This window comes from Saccostrea cucullata, unplaced genomic scaffold (assembly GCF_032062105.1).
Source record: "Saccostrea cucullata isolate Sc308-1 unplaced genomic scaffold, CSIRO_AGI_Scuc_v1 ctg474, whole genome shotgun sequence".
Lineage (NCBI taxonomy): Eukaryota > Metazoa > Mollusca > Bivalvia > Ostreida > Ostreidae > Saccostrea > Saccostrea cuccullata.
In genome coordinates, this window is record NW_026928549.1 from 170645 (window position 1) to 195156 (window position 24512).

Here is a 24512-nt window from a genome sequence, read left to right on the forward strand (position 1 = left end):
TCTACATATTTACGTCATTTTTGCATTGTGATGTCACAAAACATTATTCAGCATATGCTATTTATAAAAACTTGTGTTTAGCTATATATTACCAAATATTTTACTTATCTAAATTGTAGTTTTTTTGATATAGAAATAGTTCGCGAACTTTTTGATCACCTCTTGTAATTTACCATATCTCGGTTAATCTTACCAGAACTGATGTCAGAGCTACTAAGAACTAGAGTTTACAAATTTGCAGAACTGCAAAAAATAAAAAGGTTCCCAACATTTTAGTAGGTATGACATTAATTTAAATCTTTACTTGGACAAAGAAACATAGATTTACCTGATATTGAGATGCTGTTGCAGTGTATAATGGCTGTTTCACCAGAACTTTCCCTGAGGTTGCTTCAACATCAAAGTACTGCACAGCAGTCTGGTCCCCAATCGCAGAAAACTCAATCTGATTGTTTGGTGGCTAAAACATGAAATAAAAAATAACATTATTTTCATAAAGTAAATGTATGAATGGAAGACTTTGACTAATTTTTCCAACATATTTCTGAATAATTTTTGAATATTTTTTCTTCATTGAAGGACAGATTCACAAACAGACTAAAAAAATACACAAAGTGTTCCCGCTACGTTTGCCATAAGTTATACTGAAAATACAAAAATAAATAAATGAAGTGAAAACTTACATTAATATCTCGGTCAGTTGCTGACACTGTGACACCTGTTTCGGCTCCTGCTGGCAGATTTTCTTGAATGGTGATGGCATAGTTTAGAGGACTAAAAGCTGGAGCCCACAGATTCCTGTTTATTGTAATGGTGACTACTGCCTCATCAGACAGGGATGGAACTCCATTGTCTGAAACTCGTACCAAAAACTGAAAAGAAAAATGTGAAAATACAGTTAAGCATCAATAACTATCTATCTATCAATAGAAATCACAATATTAAGGCAAAATTAAATTATTCAACATGAAGTATATTTTATTTGGGGAAGGACACATTCTTTTCCAAATTTTACATATAACAAAATGCAAGTGGAAAAAGTCTAAAACAAAATGGTTCAAAAACTCCCCATGGCAGTTTCAATATTCCTAAGCTGTCTTTAATTTTTTTTTCAATTATATTTTTAGACTTACCCTAATTTCTGACTGGGATATTCCTCCTACAAGATTTCGTAATGTGATGCGGCCATTGGAGTCTATGTTGAAATATACAGAGGGTGACCCTACTCCCAGAGATTCGATGACATATGACAGTGTATTGAATTGAGGGATCTGTGTAAATAAAAACAAAACATATAATACAGTTTATATTAATACACATTTATGAAGCAATAGATCTGATCCCAAAAATTACATTCAGGAGATGGAAAAATTATATTTGAATTCATATAAGGATATATAGAGAATGCAACACCATCAATCATTTAAATGCTTGCAGTCATTGCCTTATCATTGTGACCACCAAAACAGAATAGTCTTGATTTTATGAGCACCATTTCATTAAACAATAGCATAAAATGCTGTAATTAAATGTGTGTTTCCAACCTTTTGAAGAATAAACTTACTCCGGTATCTGGATCAGTTGCAGAAACCTGTCCAATTGTGGTAGCAGGAGTGACTGTAGCATCCTCCCTCATGGTAAAGGCATAAGATGACGAGGGGAAGGACGGTGCTCTGTTACGCTGCACATTAACAGTGACTGTGGCATTGCTTGAGCTAGTCCTGGATGGATCTCCCAAATCATAGGCTTCTACTAGCAACTGTTATGAAAAAAGTCATTTTGTTTAGAAGTGTAGCCAATTAATTGTGGTCCCTGTGATTTACAAAACATCAGTTACACTGTCTACATTGAAAAAAATACTAATGTAAAATATATAAAACTAGAGGTACTGTGAGCGATGAGCTCACTAAATGATACCCCCCGCCTCCCATATGGTTATAAATGGTGAAAAAGTCCATGTTTTCTGTGGCCGGGAAACCCAAAATATGTGTCGGATCAAAAAGTAAAATAGGAGGTGCACAATGGCAATATGTAATAAAGATTCTGTGAAAGTTTCATCAAATTTCATTCAGTGGTATGAGAGGAGTTGCGGATAAGAGATGGGTACCCCAAAGCATAACAGACGGACGGACAGACGGACGGACGGACGTACAGACGGACGGAATTAACGATTACTATATACCCTCCCGCTTTTCAAGCGGGGGGTATAATGATAAGAAAAAAAGAGTCACACCTGATAGGTTGTGGCAGAAAGTCCATTTAATGGACTTCTGACTGTCACCTGTCCATTGCTACTGACAGCAAAGTTGCCCTGTTCACTTGGATATGTTGTCAACCCTGCGCTGGCCACAACAGCTTTCAAGCGATAGTTGACTTGGTTATTGGGTGGCTGGGCATCACTGTCTGTGGCTGTAAGGGCACCTGGACTAAGAGTTAACGGTACATCAACTGCCTGTGTTTCCAAGATGGTTGTCTGATAGTTCAGTGTATTCCACACTGGAGTGTTCCGGTTCCTATTCACCTTGATGGTAACCATTGCATTAGCAGACTGAGAGGGACTACCACCATCTGTAGCAACTGCTACCATCTGTGAAGTGAAGATGGTACAGATCAAATTTAACATTTAAAAAATCTTTCTTTTTATGCGCCCGGATCGATAGATCCCGGGCGTATATTGTTTTTGTCCTGTCTGTTTGTCAGTTTATCTGTTTGTCTGTTGTCTTTCTGTATGTTGTCAACTTTAACCTTCGCCATAACTTTTGAACAATAAGAGATAGGGACTTCATATTTGGTGTGCATACTCCACTAATAAAGTCCTTTCAAATGACATCAAGGTCAATAACCTTGTGACCTTGACTGTGACTTATATGCTAAAAATAGCTTTTTACACTGTTTGTCATAACTTTTTAACCATAGGAGATAGGGACTTCATATTTGGTATGCATACTTCCTTTAATAAAGTACTTTCAAACAACGACAAGGTCAATGATCTTGTGACCTTGACTGTAACCTATATGCTAAAAATAGCTTTTTCCACTGTTTGTCATAACTTTTTAATCATAGGAGATAGGGACTTCATATTTGGTATGCATACTCCTCTAATAAAGTCCTTTCAAACGACGACAAGGTCAATGATCTTGTGACCTTGACTGCGACCTTTATGCTAAAAATAGCTTTTTACACTTTTTGCCATAACTTTTGGACAATAGGAGATAGGAAATTCATATTCAGTATGCATACTCCACCACTTAAGTTCTTTCAAACGACATTAAGCTCAACGACCTTGTGACCTTGCCTGTGACCAATATGCTAAAAATAGATTTTTTTCTTTGTTGCCACCGTGCGCATAGTGTTTCACAAACACATCTTGTTCATGTTATTTTGGTATCAAAAGATTATGAAAGTGACATTTTTAAGAAGCATACCTTCAAACAATAACTTTTCGAAGTTTAAAATATGGCAATAAACAAAAGAAATTGCATATGTCTCAACGTAATACTACGGTATGTACGTATGATAGCCGTGTTTCACCTGAAAGAAAAACTTATCAAAATCCCATTGTGATGTAAAATATGCATTATTACATAATATTGAACCATAGGAGACAGGGACTTCATTTTTGGGATGCATACTCCACCGATTAAATGCTTTCAAATGACACTAAGGTCAATGACCTTGTGACCTTGACTGTGACCAATATGCTAAAAATACATTTTTTGAACTATGTTGCTGCCAGGTGCATTGTGTTTCACAAACACATCTTGTTCATCATGTTTCTCTATTGAAATTAAAATATTTGTTTCAGTAACAAATAACAATAAGCCACAGCCATGCTTACATTTAAGGTAACAGTTGGGTCTCCAGTCAGTGCACTCTTCACTCTAACGATACCAGTCGCTGGTTCCATTGAAAACAGGTTATTTCCAGCAGTGTTGGCTAGCAGTGTAAAGGTTATTGTTCTGAACTGTAACTGCAATTAAATTTTCATAACATTGAATTTCACAAGAACTAGGTAGAGTAAGGTTTTTGTGTTACAAAACAAATGCGTTACAAACTTAATGCTCTATCTTTATGTTAAAAAAAATTACAACAGATATTACAAATAATTTGGTCTGTATTAGAATCTTTGATATTAAAAGAAAAGTGTACAGAAAATAAAGATCTCTCTCTATATTCAATTTGTCAGAAAAAAGTCCAAGTTCTTACTTCAGGATCCTGATCACTGGCCCGTACTTGTAGAATACTGGAGCCTACACTTAATGTCTCTTCAATTTCTTTGTAATATGAAGTGTCAAAGAACACCGGAGGATTAGAGTTTCTGATGATGTTAACGGTCAGAGTGAACTGATTTGCTGCTACTCTATTTCCACCATCTCTTAGTTGGATGGTCAGCTGAAATACCAAAAACATCATGACTTAATTAAATGTATTTTATGAAGTTTGTTTCATTAAATTCAATTTCATTTACACAAATGCTTTGTTTTAATGCTGATAAGTTCATTCTTCCAAACTTTAAAGGAACATTTCTTAAAACTGAATATTTCTGGACTGTTAAAAGACTTCATAAATTACATTTCCACTGTATATCAGAGGTCAACCTTCTTTTGTAAGTCACAGTTCATCACACTCATAAGAGAATATTATTATGCATCACAGTATGAATGGATTGCCAAGAAAAACAATGCATACTTACCACATACTGATTGACAGACCGATCAATGGCCAGAGAACGAATAATTTGAACTTCTCCTTGACTGTTAATTTGGAAATGCTGGGCAGCACTGGCAGTTGATAAAATGCTGTAGACTTTAGTATTACCTGGTTCCTACGATTAAAAAGTTCTCATACTTTCAATAAAAATTCTATTGAAAACATATTTTTTGGTTTGAATTCATGATACTTCATTTCAGTATTGAATATCATACAGCATTTGAAATATGATTTTCTGTACCTGAATATCCAAATCTTGAGCTGACAGAGTGTAGACCGTTTCCAGGACAGGTCTATTTTCAGTAACACTGATTGAGGCACTGTAGGGGCCACCAAGTGGAAGCCACTGAGGGTCAACATTATTGCGGTTCACACTGACAATAACCGTCCCTGTATCAGACAAACCTCCATTGTCTCTTGCTACAATGATCAGCTGTTAAAAAAAAATTGTCATTCATGATAAATCTTCCAAAATAAGGAATAAAATCTCTTCTATTATTCTAGTGATTATTCAAATAAATGTTCACAATATACTTAATGATTACTAAAATATTCTGAATCTCCCTCCTGTGATATGTATAATTCATAAATTATTTTAAAAAACCTTTTCTTTAATATTTTACTATTCAAGGAGTCAATCCTAATTCCTATATCCATATATTGCCTTGAAACTATAATGGGAGGGATATAAAAATCCTAAATGTGTTTACTTACGGAATACTGAGAAGCATCATCAGCTGTAAGAGAGCTGATCAATGTAATCCGTCCACTGTTAGAGTCCAGTCTGAACAAGGAACCAGTAGTGGCATCTGTTATCATGGAGTATGTCACCTGGTTAAACTGAGGCTGTATAAAAAAAGACGATAAGCCATTTTAGAATTAATTAAGCTTGAACTAACAAACAATCCATTCAAATATTTCAGTTGTTGATAATTTTCTTATAATGTAAGTGCATGGTATCAACTGCTTCTAATGCTGCCGTACCTCGTTATCATTGTCTGTGGCTGTGTAGGTGGTGACTTCAGAATTAACCTGGTGGCTGTTGAGAATGTTGACCGTCTTGGATTTAGGAGCCGGGAAAAATGGAGCTGTGTTTCTGACCACAGTGATGGTGACTGTGGTAGAAGCAGACAATGGGGGTACTCCACTGTCTTGTACAGTCACTACAATCTGTAGATTAAAAAAGAAAAGCACCCTATATTATTTAATCCAACTACCAGCTCGCTTAAAAGCCTAACTTGTGCAGATCATTCAAAGAGTTTAAATTCATCCAGAAAAATCCTGGACAACAGAGACTGGAAATAACATGAAATATACTGTATGTACTTACATCATATCTTGTAACACCAGGGTCTTGTTGAAATGATCTAGCCAGTGTGATCTGACCAGTTGCTGGATTGATATAGAACCATTCCAGGATGTTCTGATTTTGTGTTGGACTGGAGTTCACAGAGGTAATTCGGAAAACCAGTCGACTGTTGGCCGTGTTCTGTATTTTAAATAGAAGATGACTCATATTAGTATAAGACTTGTTATATTTTTAAAATCATTTAAAAGAGATACTTTCATTACAATATCAATTTCTTGTTATGAGCAACATAGGATAAGTTTGTTAACTGACTGGTGCATCAGCATCTGTTGCTGTAATACTGGAGAGGAGAACGGTCCCCACTGGGACGTTTTCTAGGAACCGTAGATTGGAAGGTACAGCCTGAATCACTGGAGGATAATTGTTTATATCCTATGAAGACAAAAGTGTGCATTTTTATTAAAAACGGATTGTAGAACTTTATATTGCAAGAAATTGCGTAGGAAAATACTTCTGTGATTGGAATTCTTCAAAAGTGTTTCAGCTGATCGTTATGTTGTTAGAAGGAACAATCAAAAGCTTGATTGATAAAGCTAAACTGGAGTTCCTTAATTATTAGTCTGAATTCAAAATCCAAATATTCTATGCAGTTTAATACTAAAAGAATAATTTATCATATATACAGCAATATTAATTAACCTCTAGATATATTGAGACTGTTGCTGTTGCAGACAAAGCTTTGGAACCTTCTCCTTCAACTGTGGTCACTTGGAACACATAGCTATTTTTAGTCTCATACTGGAGAAGTTGGTTGTTTGTAATCAGGCCACTATTCTGGTTGATACTAAAGACACTGAATTCTCCTGCACTGAATTTGTAAGTGATCTGATCCACTACATCCTGGTCCAAGGCCTTCAAAATCAAACAAGAGGCCCAGGGGCCACAGCGCTCACCTGAGCACATCGGGCTTGAATTTACCCCCCCCCCCTCCAGGCGTTCATCATTTGAACAAACTAGAATCTACACTACCTGAGGATGATTCCATATAAATACAAAAATATCACTAATCATAGCTTTGAAGTACTTGAAAAGAAGATATTAAAAGGTTTCTCTATATATCCCTTTTGAGTAAAACTTGGGTCGGCCATTTTGGCCCCACCCTTGCCCTGGAGGTCATGATTTGAACAAACTTGAATCTACACTACCTGAGGATGATTCCACATGAGTTTCATCTTTCCTGGCCCAGTGATTCTGGAGAAGGATTTTTAAAGATATTTCCTATATATTCCTATGTAAAACTCGGGTCGGCCATTTTGGCCCCATCCTTGCCCCAGGGGTCATGATTTGAACAAACTTGAATCTACACTACCTGGGGATGATTCCACATGAGTTTCATCTTTCCTGGCTCAGTGGTTCTGGAGAAGAAGATTTTTAAAGATTTTTCTTATATATTCCAATGTAAAACAAGGGTCGGCCATTTTGGCCCCACCCTTGCCCCAGGGGTCATGACTTGAACAAACTTGAATCTACGCTACCTGAGGATGATTCCACATGAGTTTCATCTTTCCTGGCTCAGTGGTTCTTTAGAAGAAGATTTTTAAAGATTTTTCCTATATATTCCTATGTAAAACTTGGGTCGGCCATTTTGGCCCCACCCTTGCCCCGGGGGTCATGATTTGAACAAACTTGAATCTACACTATCCGAGGATGATTCCACATCAGTTTCATCTTTCCTGGCCCAGTGGTTCTGGAGAAGATTGTTTAAAGATTTTCCCAATAAATTCCTATATAAAACTAGGGTCGGCCATTTTGGCGCCACCCTTCCCCCGGGGGTCATGATTTGAACAAACTTGAATCTACACTACATGAGGATGATTCCACATGAGTTTCATCTTTTCTGGCTCAGTGGTTCTTTAGAAGAAGATTTTAAAAGATTTTTCCTATATATTACTATGTAAAACTTGGGTCGGCCATTTTGGCCCCACCCTTGCCCCAGGGGTCATGACTTGAACAAACTTGAATCTACACTACCTGAGGATGCTTCCACATGAGTTTCATCTTTCCTTGCCCAGCGGTTCTGGAGAAGAAGATTTTTTAAAAATGCCATTAATTTTTAATAAAATCATGATTATCTCCCCTTGAAAAAGGGCGTGGCCCTTCATTTGAACAAACTTGAATCCCCTTCACCCAAGGATACTTTGTGCAAAGTTTGATTGAAATTGGCCCAGTGGTTCTTGAGAAGAAGATGAAAATGTGAAAAGTTTACGACAACGACAACAACGACAACAACAACAACGACAACGATAGACAACGGACAAATTTTGATCAGAAAAGCTCACTTGAGCCTTCGGCTCAGGTGAGCTAAAAAGTATTACTTAATATCTACTAGACAGGATAGGAATCAATCCACAGTTTAAATAAATAACATAAATGTTGAGAAACAAATTCTTTATTAATAACCCAGAAAATGATAAATGCATCTTTTCTGGATAGAATCGTACACAAGTCAAAAAATCAAGGCTGTGTGAGGGATGTTTCATGAATTTCTTAAATATAATGCCTCTATTATTAAAGAGTAAAGTTGTCCGACCATACCGTGACTTGCACAACAGATGTACCAACTGACTGTCGTTCAGGAATAGATCGAACAAAGTTATCCTCTGTAAACAAAGGAATGGTGTCTTGTACATCATGAACGTTGATAGTAACAGTAGCTGTTCCTGTTCTACTACTTGCTCCTCCATCAATGCCCAGAAGCAGAATCACATGAGAATTTCTTGTTTCGTAGTCTAAAGGAGTGGTTGTTCTTATTAGCCCAGATCGTAAAATGGTAAATCTGTTGAAAATATAAAATGAAAGTTATTTCTATCTCTAATTTAATCAGTATTCAAAGAAACTTTATATTCCAAGATTTTCTTTTTTTTAAAAGATGCAAAGATACTTTACATGAACTTACAAATCAGAAGAACCAGTAGATGAATAAGGTGATATCTGGTAATTAATATTTGCATTTGCACCTTTGTCAGCATCTGTTGCCTACAAAATCAAAATGCTTGGGGTCAAGAAAAAATTATAATTGCATATTAGCAACTAAGATATAATGTATTATATGTTTCCTTCAAAGGTGTTTACCTAAAAAACAACTGATTTAATGTACATGTACTACTATGACTTACTGTAACTGTTCCTACATCTTCATTTGATCTTCCCTCAGGTACAGAGAAGGTGTAAGTAGCAGGTGTAAAAAGAGGATTGTTATCATTGACATCTTGGATTATAATTGTCAAAATTGTCTGTGCAGACTGAAATAAATATTGAATAAATGAGATTCTCAGAATAAAACAAGCTACACCTTGGACCCGTTAATGATGAACATTTTCTCTGTATCAATTTAAAGATTATAAAAATAGAGAAAAAACACATTGATGTCCTATTCATCTTTATCACATTTTTTAAATAAATCATTTCCTTTTAAGAAAATTTATGTATCCGAATCACTTGATTAAAAAAATATTTCAATCCAGAAAAAAAATTGTTTTTTTTTCTGTTATTTTTGTAATAAAGATTGTTTCTTATATCGAGATTCATGACACATTATAGGAACATCACTATAGATATATATATGATTAAACATTCACTTACTAGTCCACTCTGATCCTGGACTCTAATATTAAGAGTGTACTGAGGTGTAGCTTCTCTGTCTAAAGCTCTTTGCGTTCTCACTTCACATCTGAAATATGGAGATCGAATATTCATTGACAAAAATGAACATTCTCTTAAATCTATTCTAAGAAAAACAGACTTACGTTGTCGAATTAATGCCGAAGTCATTGTTGACATTTCCTGAGATGATGGAGAAACTCAATGGTAGTCCTTCTGGGTCCCTAGCCTATGATATTAAAATGAATGCAATAGACAAAGTCAGCACTGATTCATTGGCAGTTTACCATTAATGCCAATCTCAAGAAAATAATTTTGATATGGACATAATGTCAGTGTTATATTTAGGTGTTGGTAGTAATTTACAGATTGAATTGTATATATTTACATCCACTGAATATTTTCACATTTATCTCTAGAAACCCCATTGCGTTCATCACTGCATAAACTACAGTAGGCAGGTCGCCTGTACAGATTTCTTAATCAGTGGCTGTTCCATCAATGAAACGTATAAAGACGTTCGCATCATTGATACAATAATTAATCTTTTTAATCCTACTTTAATTGATTATTTAAACAGATATAAATATAAACAATAAAATGCTTTCTTTGTTTGTTGTTACTGGAATGAACGGTCGCAGCTATTGCAGAAAAAATTTACATAACCCGCTTACGCGGGTTATGTATTTTTTCTGCAACAGTTGCTTCCGTTCATTCCAGTAACAACAAACAAAGAAAGCATTTTATTGTTTAAATAATTCTTGTAAGATCAAATCTTGATAGCATAGCATGGTGAGGATTTAGTGCTGCGTATATGAATGTAGCAATTTTTTTCATGAATAAAATTGCAAATTGCCTAAAAAATGTTCTTTTTTTTTCAATATTATATAACACTACAGAGTACTAGTATACAATATTAACCCAAGGCAGTGTCATAATCTTCTTTTAGTAACTGTCATCCTAGTTCTTAATAGAAAAAAATGCACTGTGCATCAAAGATGACTTTAAGAGCAGGGATTACCAGTTAAATTATTGTATATAAAAAGAAATAACATTAGTACTGACTACAAATTTATTTGGCTCAATGGACAACAGCCGCTTAAATTAGGGAGCCGAGGCATCAATATACTGCTTTGTAATGACATCCTTAGAAAATGTGAACCCTGGGCACATATGTCCACCGACTAGTCCATATCTGAAAACACATCTTAAAAAGTATCAAGAGAGTTCAATGAGCCAACTAGTAAGCCCAATATTCGCCACGAGACTGTACACAGTCTGCACCACCAGTAGGCATGCATGTGGCAAAAATAGCAAATTATGATATTTATGAGCAAATGTTGGGAACAATTAGCAGGAAATAATTAATTTCAAAAAAGCACTATGTCATATGAGACTAATTTAAATCCACATAGACATGAACAAACTGTGTGTACTGTAAACCAACTTTTTATTTGTAACGACTTTATTTCGCGATTTTTGGGGGGTAACTAGTTCGCAACGATTAATTTTCGTAATCAACACCTATTTTGGATATTGTATTAACAGACACAGGTAATTGTTCCCAAAATTTGCTAATATTTTATTCTAGAACAGATAATTTCTTCATCACTTTTATGACGAAGACTTCTTTTTTTGTAGTAAACAACCCCCATTTTGTTAAGGTTTCGTCGACACTAGCAAACGACAAAAGACCTTTTAAAAGTTTTGAGCTAACCACTTTTTAGTTCCCCTGGTATCATAGGTCAGAGGCAATTTAATTAAGTAATTATTTCTGCAAAAAATCATCCCCATTATTTTTAAACATCATTCATAGAACCCAGATTTTTTCATTAGATCTAATTTTCTATGCAAGCGACCTTTTCCGAATTTGTTTTAAAACTAGGGATCAAAGACGTTAAACTTTTGAAAAAATATTAATATTAATTTTATTTTTGCAAATTATTTATAAAGGGTAAAATCAAAAAGATATATATTTATGGAAACTTTTTAAACTTTTTTCACTGGCATCAGACAGAAAATAACCTTTTTATAATTAAAATGACAACCGTGAAAACTAACTATATAAAATATAGTACACAAATCAATGAATGCGTGTATCTTTGCTCTATTAGCCTTAGAACATTTTAATATATGTATTGTTTTCCTTTAATGGGAAAAAAAGTTTGCATTATTAATGTACGGTTTAGTATAACTTTGATTTATTAATGTATATTTATTATAGTATAAGTTTGATTTATTAAAGCTTAAAAGCTTTCAGAAATGAACACTTCACATCATAAGACTGCTTGGTATTACCTGTATGCGTTTGCCTAACAAAAATATTCTAAAAAAAATAAATGTTTTTGCATCAAAAAATAACAATGGGTCGTTATTCTACGGGGTCATTTTTCTACCATGCACACGGAGAAACGACCCCAAGACCACAATTTCTACAAAAAACTGGGTGATTTTTCTACGTAGAATTTTGACCAGGGGGTCAAATTTCTATGTAGAAAAATGACTCCCGGTCAATATTCTACGAGGGTCACTTTTCGTCGTTACACCGGCACCCATTGTTTACATATTATGACATGTAACATAATCCCAAACGTCTATTGTTCTTTTATTGACGCAGAAAAAATCAAAGTACTAAGACAGTACTGAAAGACGGGGTCAAAATAATCTTCATGCTAGATTTCACAAATGTGATTTTTTTTTACGAGTTTTAACAAGTTTAATTTTTCATTAACATACTAAAAACAAAACTATGAATAATATACATTCACAATTTTCATTTAATTTGATTTGAAGTAGAAATTTTAATAATTGCTCAGTCTAGAAATCCTTTCTGAACTGCCCCGAATTTCATCAGGTACGAACTAATAATTTTTCCGGAAGTAAACAATGGATGATGCGTACACAGTCATAATAATACGCAGGATATTACTTTATCTACTAGTATTATTTACAGTTAATATTTTCAGTTTTAAATTATCAAAATACTTTATTAGTTGAGTTAGACAAAGGTTCATATCAATTTCTTCAGTTTGATACAAAATGTTTATGTTTTGATTGAAACAATTTCTGCACTCTTTCGTATGCGTAGATTTAATTCATGTGTTATCACCACGGCTTCCTTTTTCTATTTTTAGGCCTCTGAGATAAAACTAAAAGACGGGGTCACGTGACCCCGTCTAAAAACTACCGCACATCTTTTTCTATCGCAACTATAGCAAATAAAATAAAGACTTTACTAATATTTTGTAAATGGCAAACTGGACAGGTCATAAAAGTGATTTATATACTGGAAGATCCGTCTGTCCGTCTGTACGTCCGTCTGTTACGCTTGGGATTTCCCATCTCTCATCCGCAAATCCTCTTCTACCACAGAATTAAATTAATTTTTTTTTTCAAAAAATCTTTAATATATAATTTATATAGTGTCTTTGTGCACCTTCTGTTTTACTTATTGATCGAACACATATTTTTGGTTTCCCAGAACAAAACATGAGCACGGACATTTTTTCTATAACATTGAAGGGCATCGATCTCTTATCCGCAACTCCTTTTCTACCGCTGAATTAAATTTTATGGTACTTTCAACATGTTCAAATATTCTTTATTATATAATGCCAATGTGACTTCCATTTTAACTTTTTGAGCTGACACTTAGTTCGGATTTCCCAATGCAAAGAATGGACTATAAAATTGTAACCATATGGGAGGCGGTGTTTTGTGAACGTATTGATCAAAGTGTGTAGATGATCAGTCCTCAATGGCAAATGATACTACCTTTGATGTTTTAGAGGTATGCTCTGCTCCAAAACATATATTGTTGAATAAACATTTAAGCTTGAATACTGTTCGTTATGGCCATAGATTTCATAAATTATGAATGTAAGACTTAAAGCACCACCAGTTGTATTACATTGTGATAATCAGCGAAAAGACAGTTGTTAGAGGAGGAAAAAAATATTTTCAGAATTCACAGCGGGACCTAAAACACTGCAATTCTGGGTAACATACCGGAACAGTGAACACAGATGAAGCAATTGGAACAGCTTCACTGACATAAATTGTAAAAGCCGGGGCCTCAATGACAGGTGGGCGTGTTCCTAATGGGGTCACAGTCACTTCCACTGGTACTGTGGCAGTCCTACATCAAAAGAGAAACAGTTATTATTTCATAAAAATTTGAAGTGCTTAATGTTTTCATAGTTCCATATTTAAAAAAAACATTCAAAAACTTAATACAAATGAACTTAAATTGCTTGTGCAGAGTTTTATGATTTATAATCTTCCCAGTGTCAAGCTTTCTCATCCCTTCCCCGTCCTTTAAAATGACACACCCCATTACCACTTCCCCCCTTAAGAACAGTACACTTATGTACCTTCTTTCAGAGACAGGTTGACCTTGGTCTGTTGCAGCGACCATGATGACGTAAATTTCCCCCTCTGCTACACTTCCTCTACAACTTATTGTTGCCGCTCCCGTAACTGAATTTGGCTGGATTGAAAACTTGGAAGCCCCATTGTTTGAGACACTTTGTATGGTGTAAACAATGTAACCATTTGCTCTGCTATCTGCATCACTGGCTGAGACCTAGAAAGTATGGATTCAAAATATGTAAACTTTTAATATAAATGTTATTTATTACTCACAAGTCACACAAATTAAGAAATTTTAATTAAGTGTGAAATATTAATTTTCACCCACATCCAGCAAAACTTGATTGTTTGTAGTATAGTCCCCCTCTGTTATAGTGTCTACATATCTCGGAGCACCAAATACTGGAGTGTTGTCATTCAGGTCTCGCACATTAACAGTGACCTGTACAGTTCCACTTCTTGGGTTCTGGGTTCCAACTTCAGTTGCTGTCACCTAGATTTTAATTTCAACGAAAAATGCCTTAGTAGGCCACGTCATTATAATAATATGAAGTTTGTATAAGCAGCACCAGCACATTCTCTTAATTTGAAATCACACTTACAGTGAAAGTGACAGTTGGAGTGGATTCATAGTTTAGTATGGCAGCTGCTTCTACATATCCTTCACTGTTCACTCTAAACTGTCCTGTGTTGACAGTGAAGGTGTATTGTCCAGTCTCACCTACAATCTGTAATTCAATTCCATAAGTTAGTCCTCAAATGTCAAGTATTTTGAGAAAATCCCATAATTTTTATCTCATTATAATTGATTTAAAATTAAAATCTTACCAAGTCAGGATCAGTAACAGTGATTTTTAATAGGCTAGATCCATCAATATTCCTTGGTATGGTTCCTACTGGTGAATTTTCGTAAATGTATCCTTGGAAAGGTACACTAAGCACTGGGTTATTGTTATTGGCTGCAGCAACTGACAATTTTATTGTAGCTCTGTTGGAGTATCTGTTTGCTACATTTTCTTGAGCCTTTTTTTTAAGAAAGAGCATTTCTGTAAGAATTTTAGCATGAACTTCATTGTAAATAAACTTCAAAATGAAGGAACAAAAAAATATACCTCAATGAAAAGTTCCAGCTCAGAAACTTGGGATCTATCAATGGATGCTGTCTGGCTTACAAGGGCTCGATACTGACTTGCTGAGCCAGAAACTTGTTGTGTGGTCACTTGGAATCTGTTCTCATATCCAGATGGCAGGGCTGATGAGAAATTACCAAATTGTCTGTATTGTCTCTAGGTATCAACAAATTATGCAGAAAATCTTATCAACTGTTGATAAATAAAATAAAAACATTGTAACTTTGATCAACGTCCAACATAGAATTCCAGTTTATCGGTATGTTTTCGTTTTTATTTTCGCTTATTACAATTCTGATTAACATTAATTTATCGCTGAGGCAATATTTAAGACATATTTAAAGAAGACTATACATCGTATGAAGAAATTAAATTGGAGTCTTTAAAAATAAAAATTTATCTAATGTTGAAAGCAGTTCTAATAGGATAAACATTCTGTAAATTATAGAACCGTGCTAGCACTATATGTAGTAATAGATCTAGTGACATTCTTTATGAACAATATTTATTTTCAGCCTTTATGATTAGTCTGCATCTATATCTGTATATTTTACATTTCAATCTGTCTTTACACATAATTTGATAAAATGGACATATTTATATGTAAAATGTTCCTTTATATAATTTTTGAAATTTACGTTTAATCTATAATACACGTAAAATTTAATCCTTAATCTGTAGAATTTACATTTTAATCTGACTTAATATAGTGTTAAATTAATATAAAACAGTGTAAAATTTCCAAATAATCCTGAATTTAACATAACTTAAGGTGAAAATTTAAGTTTTACAGATTTTATATGTACGGTATAATTTACAGATTAATGTGAAATTTTAGATTTATAGGTAAATTTTACAAATTAATCCATTTTACACATTAAAATGTATTTCCAGAGATAAAATTGGAAAATAAATAAAAATGTCGAAACAGAGTGTATACTTCTAGGTTTCCAGGACGGCGCAGAGGTAAGAGGGTTTGCTCTGGCGACATCGAGTATGTAATTGATCATTACGTCGCGAGTTCGAATGAGACTATAAAATTGAGGTCCCTTGTCGACATAGGTGCTGGCATAAAAAAATCCAAAAACAAGAGGCCAACGGGCCTTATACGTCACCTGAGTATCATATAACAACTTTCCAACAATTGAATTTGGTTCGTGTTTTGCACCAAAAGCTATGAATTCTATAATTTTGAAAGAGGCACAATTATTACAATTATACACTTAGCATGCTTACTTTGGTTACTTAATACCCAGAGATAGATCAGAGTATCAAAGATAAAATGCATTTCTACTTCATAACCACCAACTGTGCAGCCCACCCCACAGGAACCACTGACCTTGAGGTCACATACATGCATTTCAAAATTTTGGAAATTTTATCAGAAATTTTATTTCTTCATAAATGGTTAATTGATACCAAAGAACAGATTTCAAAGCATTAACTTATTTTCAGACTATGTACCCCCCGCCCTAGTATACTTGACCCTGAGGCCCTGAAATTGACCATTTTGAAAGAGACAACTTTCTTCATCATAGATATGTACTTAGATCATTTGCATAATACACAGGAGCAAAGGAAAAGATTTTTAAAGAATTAAAGCATTTTCACCCTACAATCAATAGAGCCCCATCATAACACCAAAACCCCTGACCTTGAGGCCCTGAAATTCCCAATTTTGGACGAAGCATCCTTCTTCATCATAAATATATGCAGAGCTTATTGGTTTGATACCCAGGGCAGAAGAGAAGATTTTTTAAGAATTTATGCATTTTCACTATATAATCTAAAGAGCCCCATGAAGTTCACAATTTGGGAAAAGGCAGACTTATTCAACATAACCATATACTTGGTAAATATGTTTAAATTCCAGGAGCAGAGAAGTTTTTTTTAAAGAATTCATGTATTTTCACCATATAATCAACAGAGCCCCACCCGTAGACACGACCCATGACCAAGGGGCCTTGAAATTCACAATTTTGAAAGAAGCATCCTTCTTAATCGTAACTATGTACTTGGTTAGTTTGTTTAATACCCAGGAGCAGAGAAGGAGTTTATGCATTTTCACTATATAATCAATAGAGCCCCGGCCTAACACCTGAACCCCTGACCCTGGAGCTATGAAATTCACAATTCTGGAAGAGGCAGCCTTATTCAACATAATTTTGTACTCGGTTAGTTTCTTTAATGCCCAAGAGCAGACAAGAAGATTTGCAAATAATTAATGCATTTTCACTATATAATCTATTTAGCCCCACCTAGCGCTAGAACCCGTTGACCCTGGGGCCATGAATTTCACAATTTTGGTAGAGGACTCAATGCTGATTACAATCATGCCAACAGTTTCACAGCTTGATGTTCAGGAGTAAAGAAAAAGATTGCATTAATTTGAGTGGTTTTCTTCCAATCCCTCCTCGGGGACCATGAAATTCACAATTTTTGTTCCCATTCACCAGTAGGTGCTTAGTGCCAAAATTGGTTGAAAGTAGTTGAGCGGTTGCAGAGAAGAACCTGAAAATGTTCAAATATTAACACACGACGAACGACTCACACCGCACGACGACGTACGAAATTGGATAGCAATAGGTGAAGCTGAGTTTACTCAGGTGACCTAATAAAAAACACCAACAACAAAAACAAATAAACAAAGCAAACAAAAACAAACAAAGTAAACAATTCTGTAAGTAAATAAAATATGTACTTTAAAGGTGATTGGATATAGAATCGAAGTTGATATTTTCTCAAATTTTCTGTATATTTTCAGGACTTATATATTGCTAAAGCATATTACACGGAAATGTAATGACAAAACATTTCACAGGGAAATGTAATAACAAAGTTTTTTTATCTCGAAAAAATTGAAACCAATTAAAATTTCGGGAGGCAAAGTGAATTACAAAGAGGATAACCTTATCTCAGTAGAATACAAATCTATAAGACCCTGGCCAGGACCAGAATACTTGACCAAATGTTTGAAACTCTGGTAAAATGTTCTGGCATATTTAAAAACATTTACTGTGTTTGCCTTTGATATACCAAAAGAAGATTTTCAAGGAAATATAAGAGTAAAGAATCTATGAAAGTAACATTAAATCTTATTCAGTGGATTGGAAGAATTGCGGATAAGAGATGGATATACCCTTCAATATTACAAAGAATGGCAGTATCCATGTAATGCTAAGGGAGCCCAAAATATGTGCCAGATCAAAAAATAAAATAGAAGGTGCACTTTGGCACTTTTTAACAAAGATTCTGTGAAACCTCATTAAATTTCATTCAGTGGTAGAAGATCTAGAGGCGTTGTGGATAAGAAATGAGTACCCCAAAGCGTATCAGACGGACGGACGACATACAGAAGGATGGGTGGGTAATTATCCCATCACTGTATACCCCTTCCCCCTGCTTTTCAAGTGGACGTATTATAAGTCACGTTTACAACGAAGAAAACAACGAAGAATGAATTTATTATAATGTTTAAAATAGTATTCGGGACAAGTTAAATGTCAACACGCAAATATTCCGATATCTTCCAGTGTTCTAAATATTTATTTTCGACAAGTTTTAGTATTTGTCACAATACAACTTACTTTTGATACCTGGATTATTGTTTTATGTAAAAAAAAATGATGCCTCTATGGAGGTTTTTCTGCAGACTTATGCGTCGCGCGGTGATTCAGATTTGTTTCATTGTAAAAGTCTCTTTTAAGTACAATAAACAAGAGGCCCATGGGCCACATCGCTCACCTGAGAATCTTTTGTCATATTGTTCTTTACCAGATTTCCCCCTTGTAATACATATTGTGGCCCCGCCCAACCCCCGGGGGTAATGATTTGATCAATTTAGAATCTACACTACCCCACAATGCTTCCACATGAGTTTCAGCTTTTCTGGCCCAGTGGTTCTTGAGAGGAAGTTTTTGAAAGATTTTCCCTATATATTTCTATGTAAAACTTTGATTCCCAATTGCAGCCCCGCCCTACCCCCGGGGGTCATGATTTGAACAATTTAGAATCTGCACTACCCCAGGGTGCTTCCACATCAGTTTCAGCTTTTCTGGCCCAGTGGTTCTTGAGAAGAAGATTTTCAAAGATTTTTCCTATATATTTCTATGTTTAACTTTGATTCCCCATTGTAACCCCGCCCTACCCTCGGGGGTCATGATTTGAACAATTTATAATCTACACTACCCCAGGGTGCTTCCACATCAGTTTCAGCTTTTCTGGCCCCGGTGTTCTTGAGAAGAAGATTTTCAAAGATTTTTCCTATATATTTCTATGTAAAACTTTGATTCCCCATTGCGGCCCCGTCCTACCCTCGGGGGTCATGATTTGAACAATTTAGAATCTAGACTACCCCAGGGTGCTCCCACATCAGTTTCAGCTTTTATGGCCCAGTGGTTCTTGAGAAGAAGATTTTCAAAGATTTTTTTCTATATATTTCTATGTAAAACTTTGATTCCCCATTGTAACCCCGCCCTACCCTCGGGGGTCATGATTTGAACAATTTATAATCTACACTACCCCAGGGTGCTTCCACATCAGTTTCAGCTTTTCTGGCCCAGTGGTTCTTGAGAAGAAGATTTTCAAAGATGTTTCCTATATATTTCTATGTAAAACTTTGATGCCCCATTGTGGCCCCGCCCTACCCCCGGGGGTCATGATTTAAACAATTTAGAATCTACACTACCCCACAATGCTTCCACATGAGTTACAGCTTTTCTGGCCCAGGTGTTCTTGAGAAGAAGATTTTCAAAGATTTTTCCTATATATTTCTATGTAAAACTTTGATTCCCCATTGCGGCCCCGCCCTACCCTCGGGGGTCATGATTTGAACAATTTAGAATCTACACTACCCCAGGGTGCTCCCACATCAGTTTCAGCTTTTCTGGCCCAGTGGGTATTGAGAAGAAGATTTTTAAAGATTTTTCCTATATATTTCTATGTAAACTTTGATTCCCCATTGTGGCCCCACCCAACCCCCGGGAGTCATGATTTGAACAATTTAGAATCTACACTACATCAGGGTGCCTCCACATAAGTTTCAGCCTTATTGGCCAAGTGGTTCTTGAGAAGAAAATTTTTCAATGACCCCACCCTATTTTTGTCTTTTCTTGATTATCTCCCCTTGTGAGGGGACTTGGCCCTTCATTTTAACAATTTAAATTCCCCTTGAGCCAAGGATGCTTTGTACCAAGTTTGGTCAAAATTGGCTCAGTGGTTCTTGAGAAGAAGTCGAAAATGTGAAGTTTACAGACGGACGGACAGACAGACAGACAGACATACAGACGGACAGACGGACGGACGACGGACAAAATGTGATCAGAAAAGCTCACTTGAGCCTTCGGCTCAGGTGAGCTAAAAACCGAACTGACGGCAAAAAATCAAAACTCCGCATAATTCAAACACAAATAATTTTTAGACCTTTGAATGTATTAATTATCAGCTCTTTAATTAATAATTATTCGGTACTGATCAAAATCCGGAACTTGCTAAACGACTGTAATAAATAGAGCCCTGTCCTAACACCAGAACTTTTGACCCAGGGATCATGAAATTCACAAGTTTGTAAGAGGCACTCTTGTTCATTATAACTATATACTTAGTTTATTTAATACCTAGGATCAGAGGAGAAGATTTTCAAAGAATAAATGCATTTTCACTATATACTCAATAGAGCCCACCCTTACTCCAGAACCCCTAACTCAGGGACCTTGAATTTCACGTTTTATTGTTTACAATCTTTAAATCTGTGTCCAAGCTCCTTTAAGACTGTTCAACGGAGTTACCCAATACGATGCATTATTATTACTTCACATACTAAAGTCAAAACGGTGTCCTTACTTTGTCGTATGGTTAAGGTGATTGGAGCATTAAGAGTGTCCCTGTCCTCTGCACTGATGTCAACTGTTGCATTAGGATTTCCAGAATCCACAGGTACTGGGTTAAAAACAAGCGCACTAGCCTACAAATATCATATCATATACATGCTGATGTCAGTAAAAGACTGTGAGTGCAAGTTGCCTAAAAGTTGAAATTCTTTGTTATATTCTAAATTTATTATATTTAACATATGTAATAACTAATAATATTAGATAGAATACCAGTATATATGCCTAATATAAGCATAATTTGACATGGTCAGTATTTGCCACATAAAACCTCAATCTCATATAAAATCTTGATGCTCACTGTTGACCCAGATGTGACACTTGTTGTGTAAGTTGGGTTAAAACAAACATTGTAGACATTAAAACAGGAGGAATACACAAATTTGGGTCCTAAATCATCCACATCACTTATAGTTATTGTGATGGTGGTGATAGTCTGTTTCCTTTCTGCAGCATTGCTGGCTTTGTCCTAAATAACAAGAAAAAAAAAACCAGAAATCAAAATCGAAGGTATATGTTTTGAGATTTTTAGCTCAAAAGCTGAGAAGACTAATATGAATTTCTAGGTAATATATTGTTAGCCTTGAAAAGTCGTACGATATGATACCCTTGATTTTCGTTAAAAAAACGTGATTTCAAATGTTGTTAAAAGAACATTGGAGTTGTTTATTGCCTAGGTGATCAAGTTCCTGATAGGATGGTTGATTTCCGGAAAGAAATGTTTAAAGTACATTGACAGTGTAAATAAAAACGAAAATTAATCTAAAGTAAAGGTAGTCCGATCATCAGGTTTTTAAAATTAGCAGTTAAGTAATAAAAATACTCATAACAGTATTTCTGAATCTACAAAGTTATGTAAATTAATCCACAGTATTTCTTTAAAGTAAAAGATTAAAGTTAATCATATTATATAGGGAAAATTGTCAGATCTCCAATTTTTTTTGCAGAAAAAGCGAATTGGAATATCAGCAATGCATTTTCTAATTGCAATTTGATCAACAAATATATTTATGGTTAAAAACCGATAGGTATCCAGGTATTGTCATGATGTTTATATTTATTTTGTATTTTTTGTCTTTTATTTCCGTCATGTTTTCTATAATACATAGCGTAAAAGGCCTTTGCTCTCATTGCAAGACACCACAAATCCCTTCTTATTTCATATCATGCTAATAAGCTTTGGTATCTAAGGCTGGATTCAAGAAAATCTTTTTTCTCTAATATTTTATCATTTGTTTCCTTTTATAGCGAAAAAATGTCAACTTTTATAAGACCATTTCTAAGACTCCCAAAAACCTTGAATCTTATTAAGATGAAAAAATTAAAATTATTGCATGAAAAAAAAATTTTTCAAGCTTCTTTTTGATGTATATCATATAAATATTATTTTTTGGAGTTATCCTTCCTGGCTGAGGATCGGATATCTTTAAGTACTTTAAGTATTTTTCATCCTGTATACAGTACCGACCGGACACAACCTAACAGAAAGCGAACCCGGAGCGGACCCCGGGTTCGCTCTCTGGGTCCGCTTCGGGTTTGCTCGGGGTCCGCTAGGGCTGACCCCGAGCGAACCCGGAGCGGACCCAAAGCGAACCCGTAGCGGACCCCGAGCGAACCCGAAGCGGACCCCGGGAGCGAGCCCCAAATTCAGTAGCGGTCCCAGAGAGCGAACGCGGGTTCGGTATTTCTTTACAGAGCTGTCAATCAGGATTAGCGATTAACCAATCAGCGCATCAACCAATCAAAATAGCGTATTGATCTGTCGATTGGGATATAAGATCGAACGTGTTGATCTAATTCGATATAAAACCAAACACTGTACATACAGGAAAAACGTGTGAATGTGCTGTGTAAATCTATCAGGATTATTAAAATATTATTTAATATTTATTCATTTTAATTCTCCGGGTTGTATTTTACATGTTTTAATTTTCCACGAAAAATTATACATGAAGATTTACTTACGTCTTTTAATTTCTTTAGTTTTTTTTTAACGGTATTTACGAGAGAGAGCGAATAACTGTAAACTCTCACCACTAGACTTGATTATAATTATAAATCCCGATGACTTTTATTTAAATTTCTATGAGTCGTCCTCCCAATATTGTACTCAAATTGTTTTCTATAAGCCTGGTGCAGCTATTTTTTTTTCAATAAATATACATGAAAGATGTATATAAAGAACAAATAACACCAACAGTTTTCGGGAAGCCCTGACCCTTCCTCGGGACAAAGAACAAAGTTTAAAAGTCATAAGAACAAAGGAAAAAGAGAAACCAAAATCTATTAGCAAAACTATTAAACTACTAAACACTATATATTTACATAGTAACATGTCGAATTGGAATTTATTTAAACACTATAAAAGAAAGAAATTCGGTCTGCTACGTCTGGTTTATCGGTGTATACTCAGGTGAAGTGCGACTTACATCATTGAACGAGTTAATTACGCTAATTAATAACGAAATTTAGTAAATCATACATTTACTCATTCTCTCAAAATTGCGTACATTGCAACTTTACTTGACAAAGAATAATCAGTCTGGAGAAATATAATATAGACATATGAATTATGATCTATTATAAATTTGAAATGTTTGAGGACTAATTTTAGGGAAAAAAAATCATTAATAAAGGCGTAAGCGATACAAAGTTATGTGGGTTGTTCGAGAGTTGGTAACGCAAACTAATTGTAGAGTTTAGGGTGGAATGACTTCAATCTGTGCATCCAGAAGGAAGATTTTCATATAAACGCATTTTTTTTCATGCCCAAGAAGATCAAGAAGATTAAGAAGATCAATAATTCTGATGTAATTTTTGAATAATTTGATATAACAAATAAATTGAGAAATCATAAATAAAATAATTAATTTCGATTTTTAAAGACAATGTGTTTGTGTGAAATAGGGGGCATATATTAAAATATTCTTATCGGGTCGGGAGAACAATTATTATTTGCCTTTTTCTTTATTCTGAAAAAAATCCTTCTCGCTCCAAAATTCTGCCCGTGAAAAAGATCTAATATACAGTGTATTTTTTTTTTAAATGTCCGGTAAATATTTATACGAACTTTTAATGTGTAACTTCTATTAATGAAATCTAAATACATAAAATTTATAGATGCGATATCATAATTCACGTGTTAAGCAAACTTTTAAACTACGATTTAGCAAAACGCAAGGAATAACAAATTAATGTATTATAAAACTATATAAAGCATGACTTTAAAAGGTATTTAGTTTACATTTCTTTTCGTCCGTTTCACTTGTACACCATTCGATACACTGAAAATCAATTCAACGCTCTTCTCTCCCTCTTCTCTTTTGTTTTCTCATTAAAACTTAAGAAAAAAAACCTTATAATCCACTGTTAAATTATTTTGAATTTCTCGGGATCGAATAATTAAGGAAATCAATTATTCATGTACATGTAAATCTACGTCGA

The 24512-nt window shown here is 34.8% G+C and overlaps 1 protein-coding gene across 1 annotated transcript in view; it reads right to left on the bottom strand.

The window, feature by feature from the left end:
• Positions 1 to 24512, bottom strand: part of LOC134277919 (protocadherin Fat 4-like) — a 174945-nt gene that overhangs the window by 48844 nt on the left and 101589 nt on the right. Inside the window, 27 exon segments of the mRNA XM_062760220.1 lie at positions 329 to 460; positions 684 to 872; positions 1134 to 1271; positions 1565 to 1759; positions 2234 to 2587; positions 3839 to 3970; positions 4207 to 4392; positions 4694 to 4825; positions 4952 to 5143; positions 5425 to 5556; positions 5695 to 5880; positions 6041 to 6199; positions 6332 to 6451; positions 6719 to 6931; positions 8615 to 8855; positions 8976 to 9055; positions 9196 to 9321; positions 9662 to 9749; positions 9826 to 9908; positions 13688 to 13817; positions 14053 to 14264; positions 14379 to 14543; positions 14653 to 14778; positions 14879 to 15073; positions 15163 to 15302; positions 21022 to 21142; positions 21370 to 21537. Of these exon segments, the coding sequence (XP_062616204.1) occupies positions 329 to 460; positions 684 to 872; positions 1134 to 1271; positions 1565 to 1759; positions 2234 to 2587; positions 3839 to 3970; positions 4207 to 4392; positions 4694 to 4825; positions 4952 to 5143; positions 5425 to 5556; positions 5695 to 5880; positions 6041 to 6199; positions 6332 to 6451; positions 6719 to 6931; positions 8615 to 8855; positions 8976 to 9055; positions 9196 to 9321; positions 9662 to 9749; positions 9826 to 9908; positions 13688 to 13817; positions 14053 to 14264; positions 14379 to 14543; positions 14653 to 14778; positions 14879 to 15073; positions 15163 to 15302; positions 21022 to 21142; positions 21370 to 21537 (4335 nt within the window).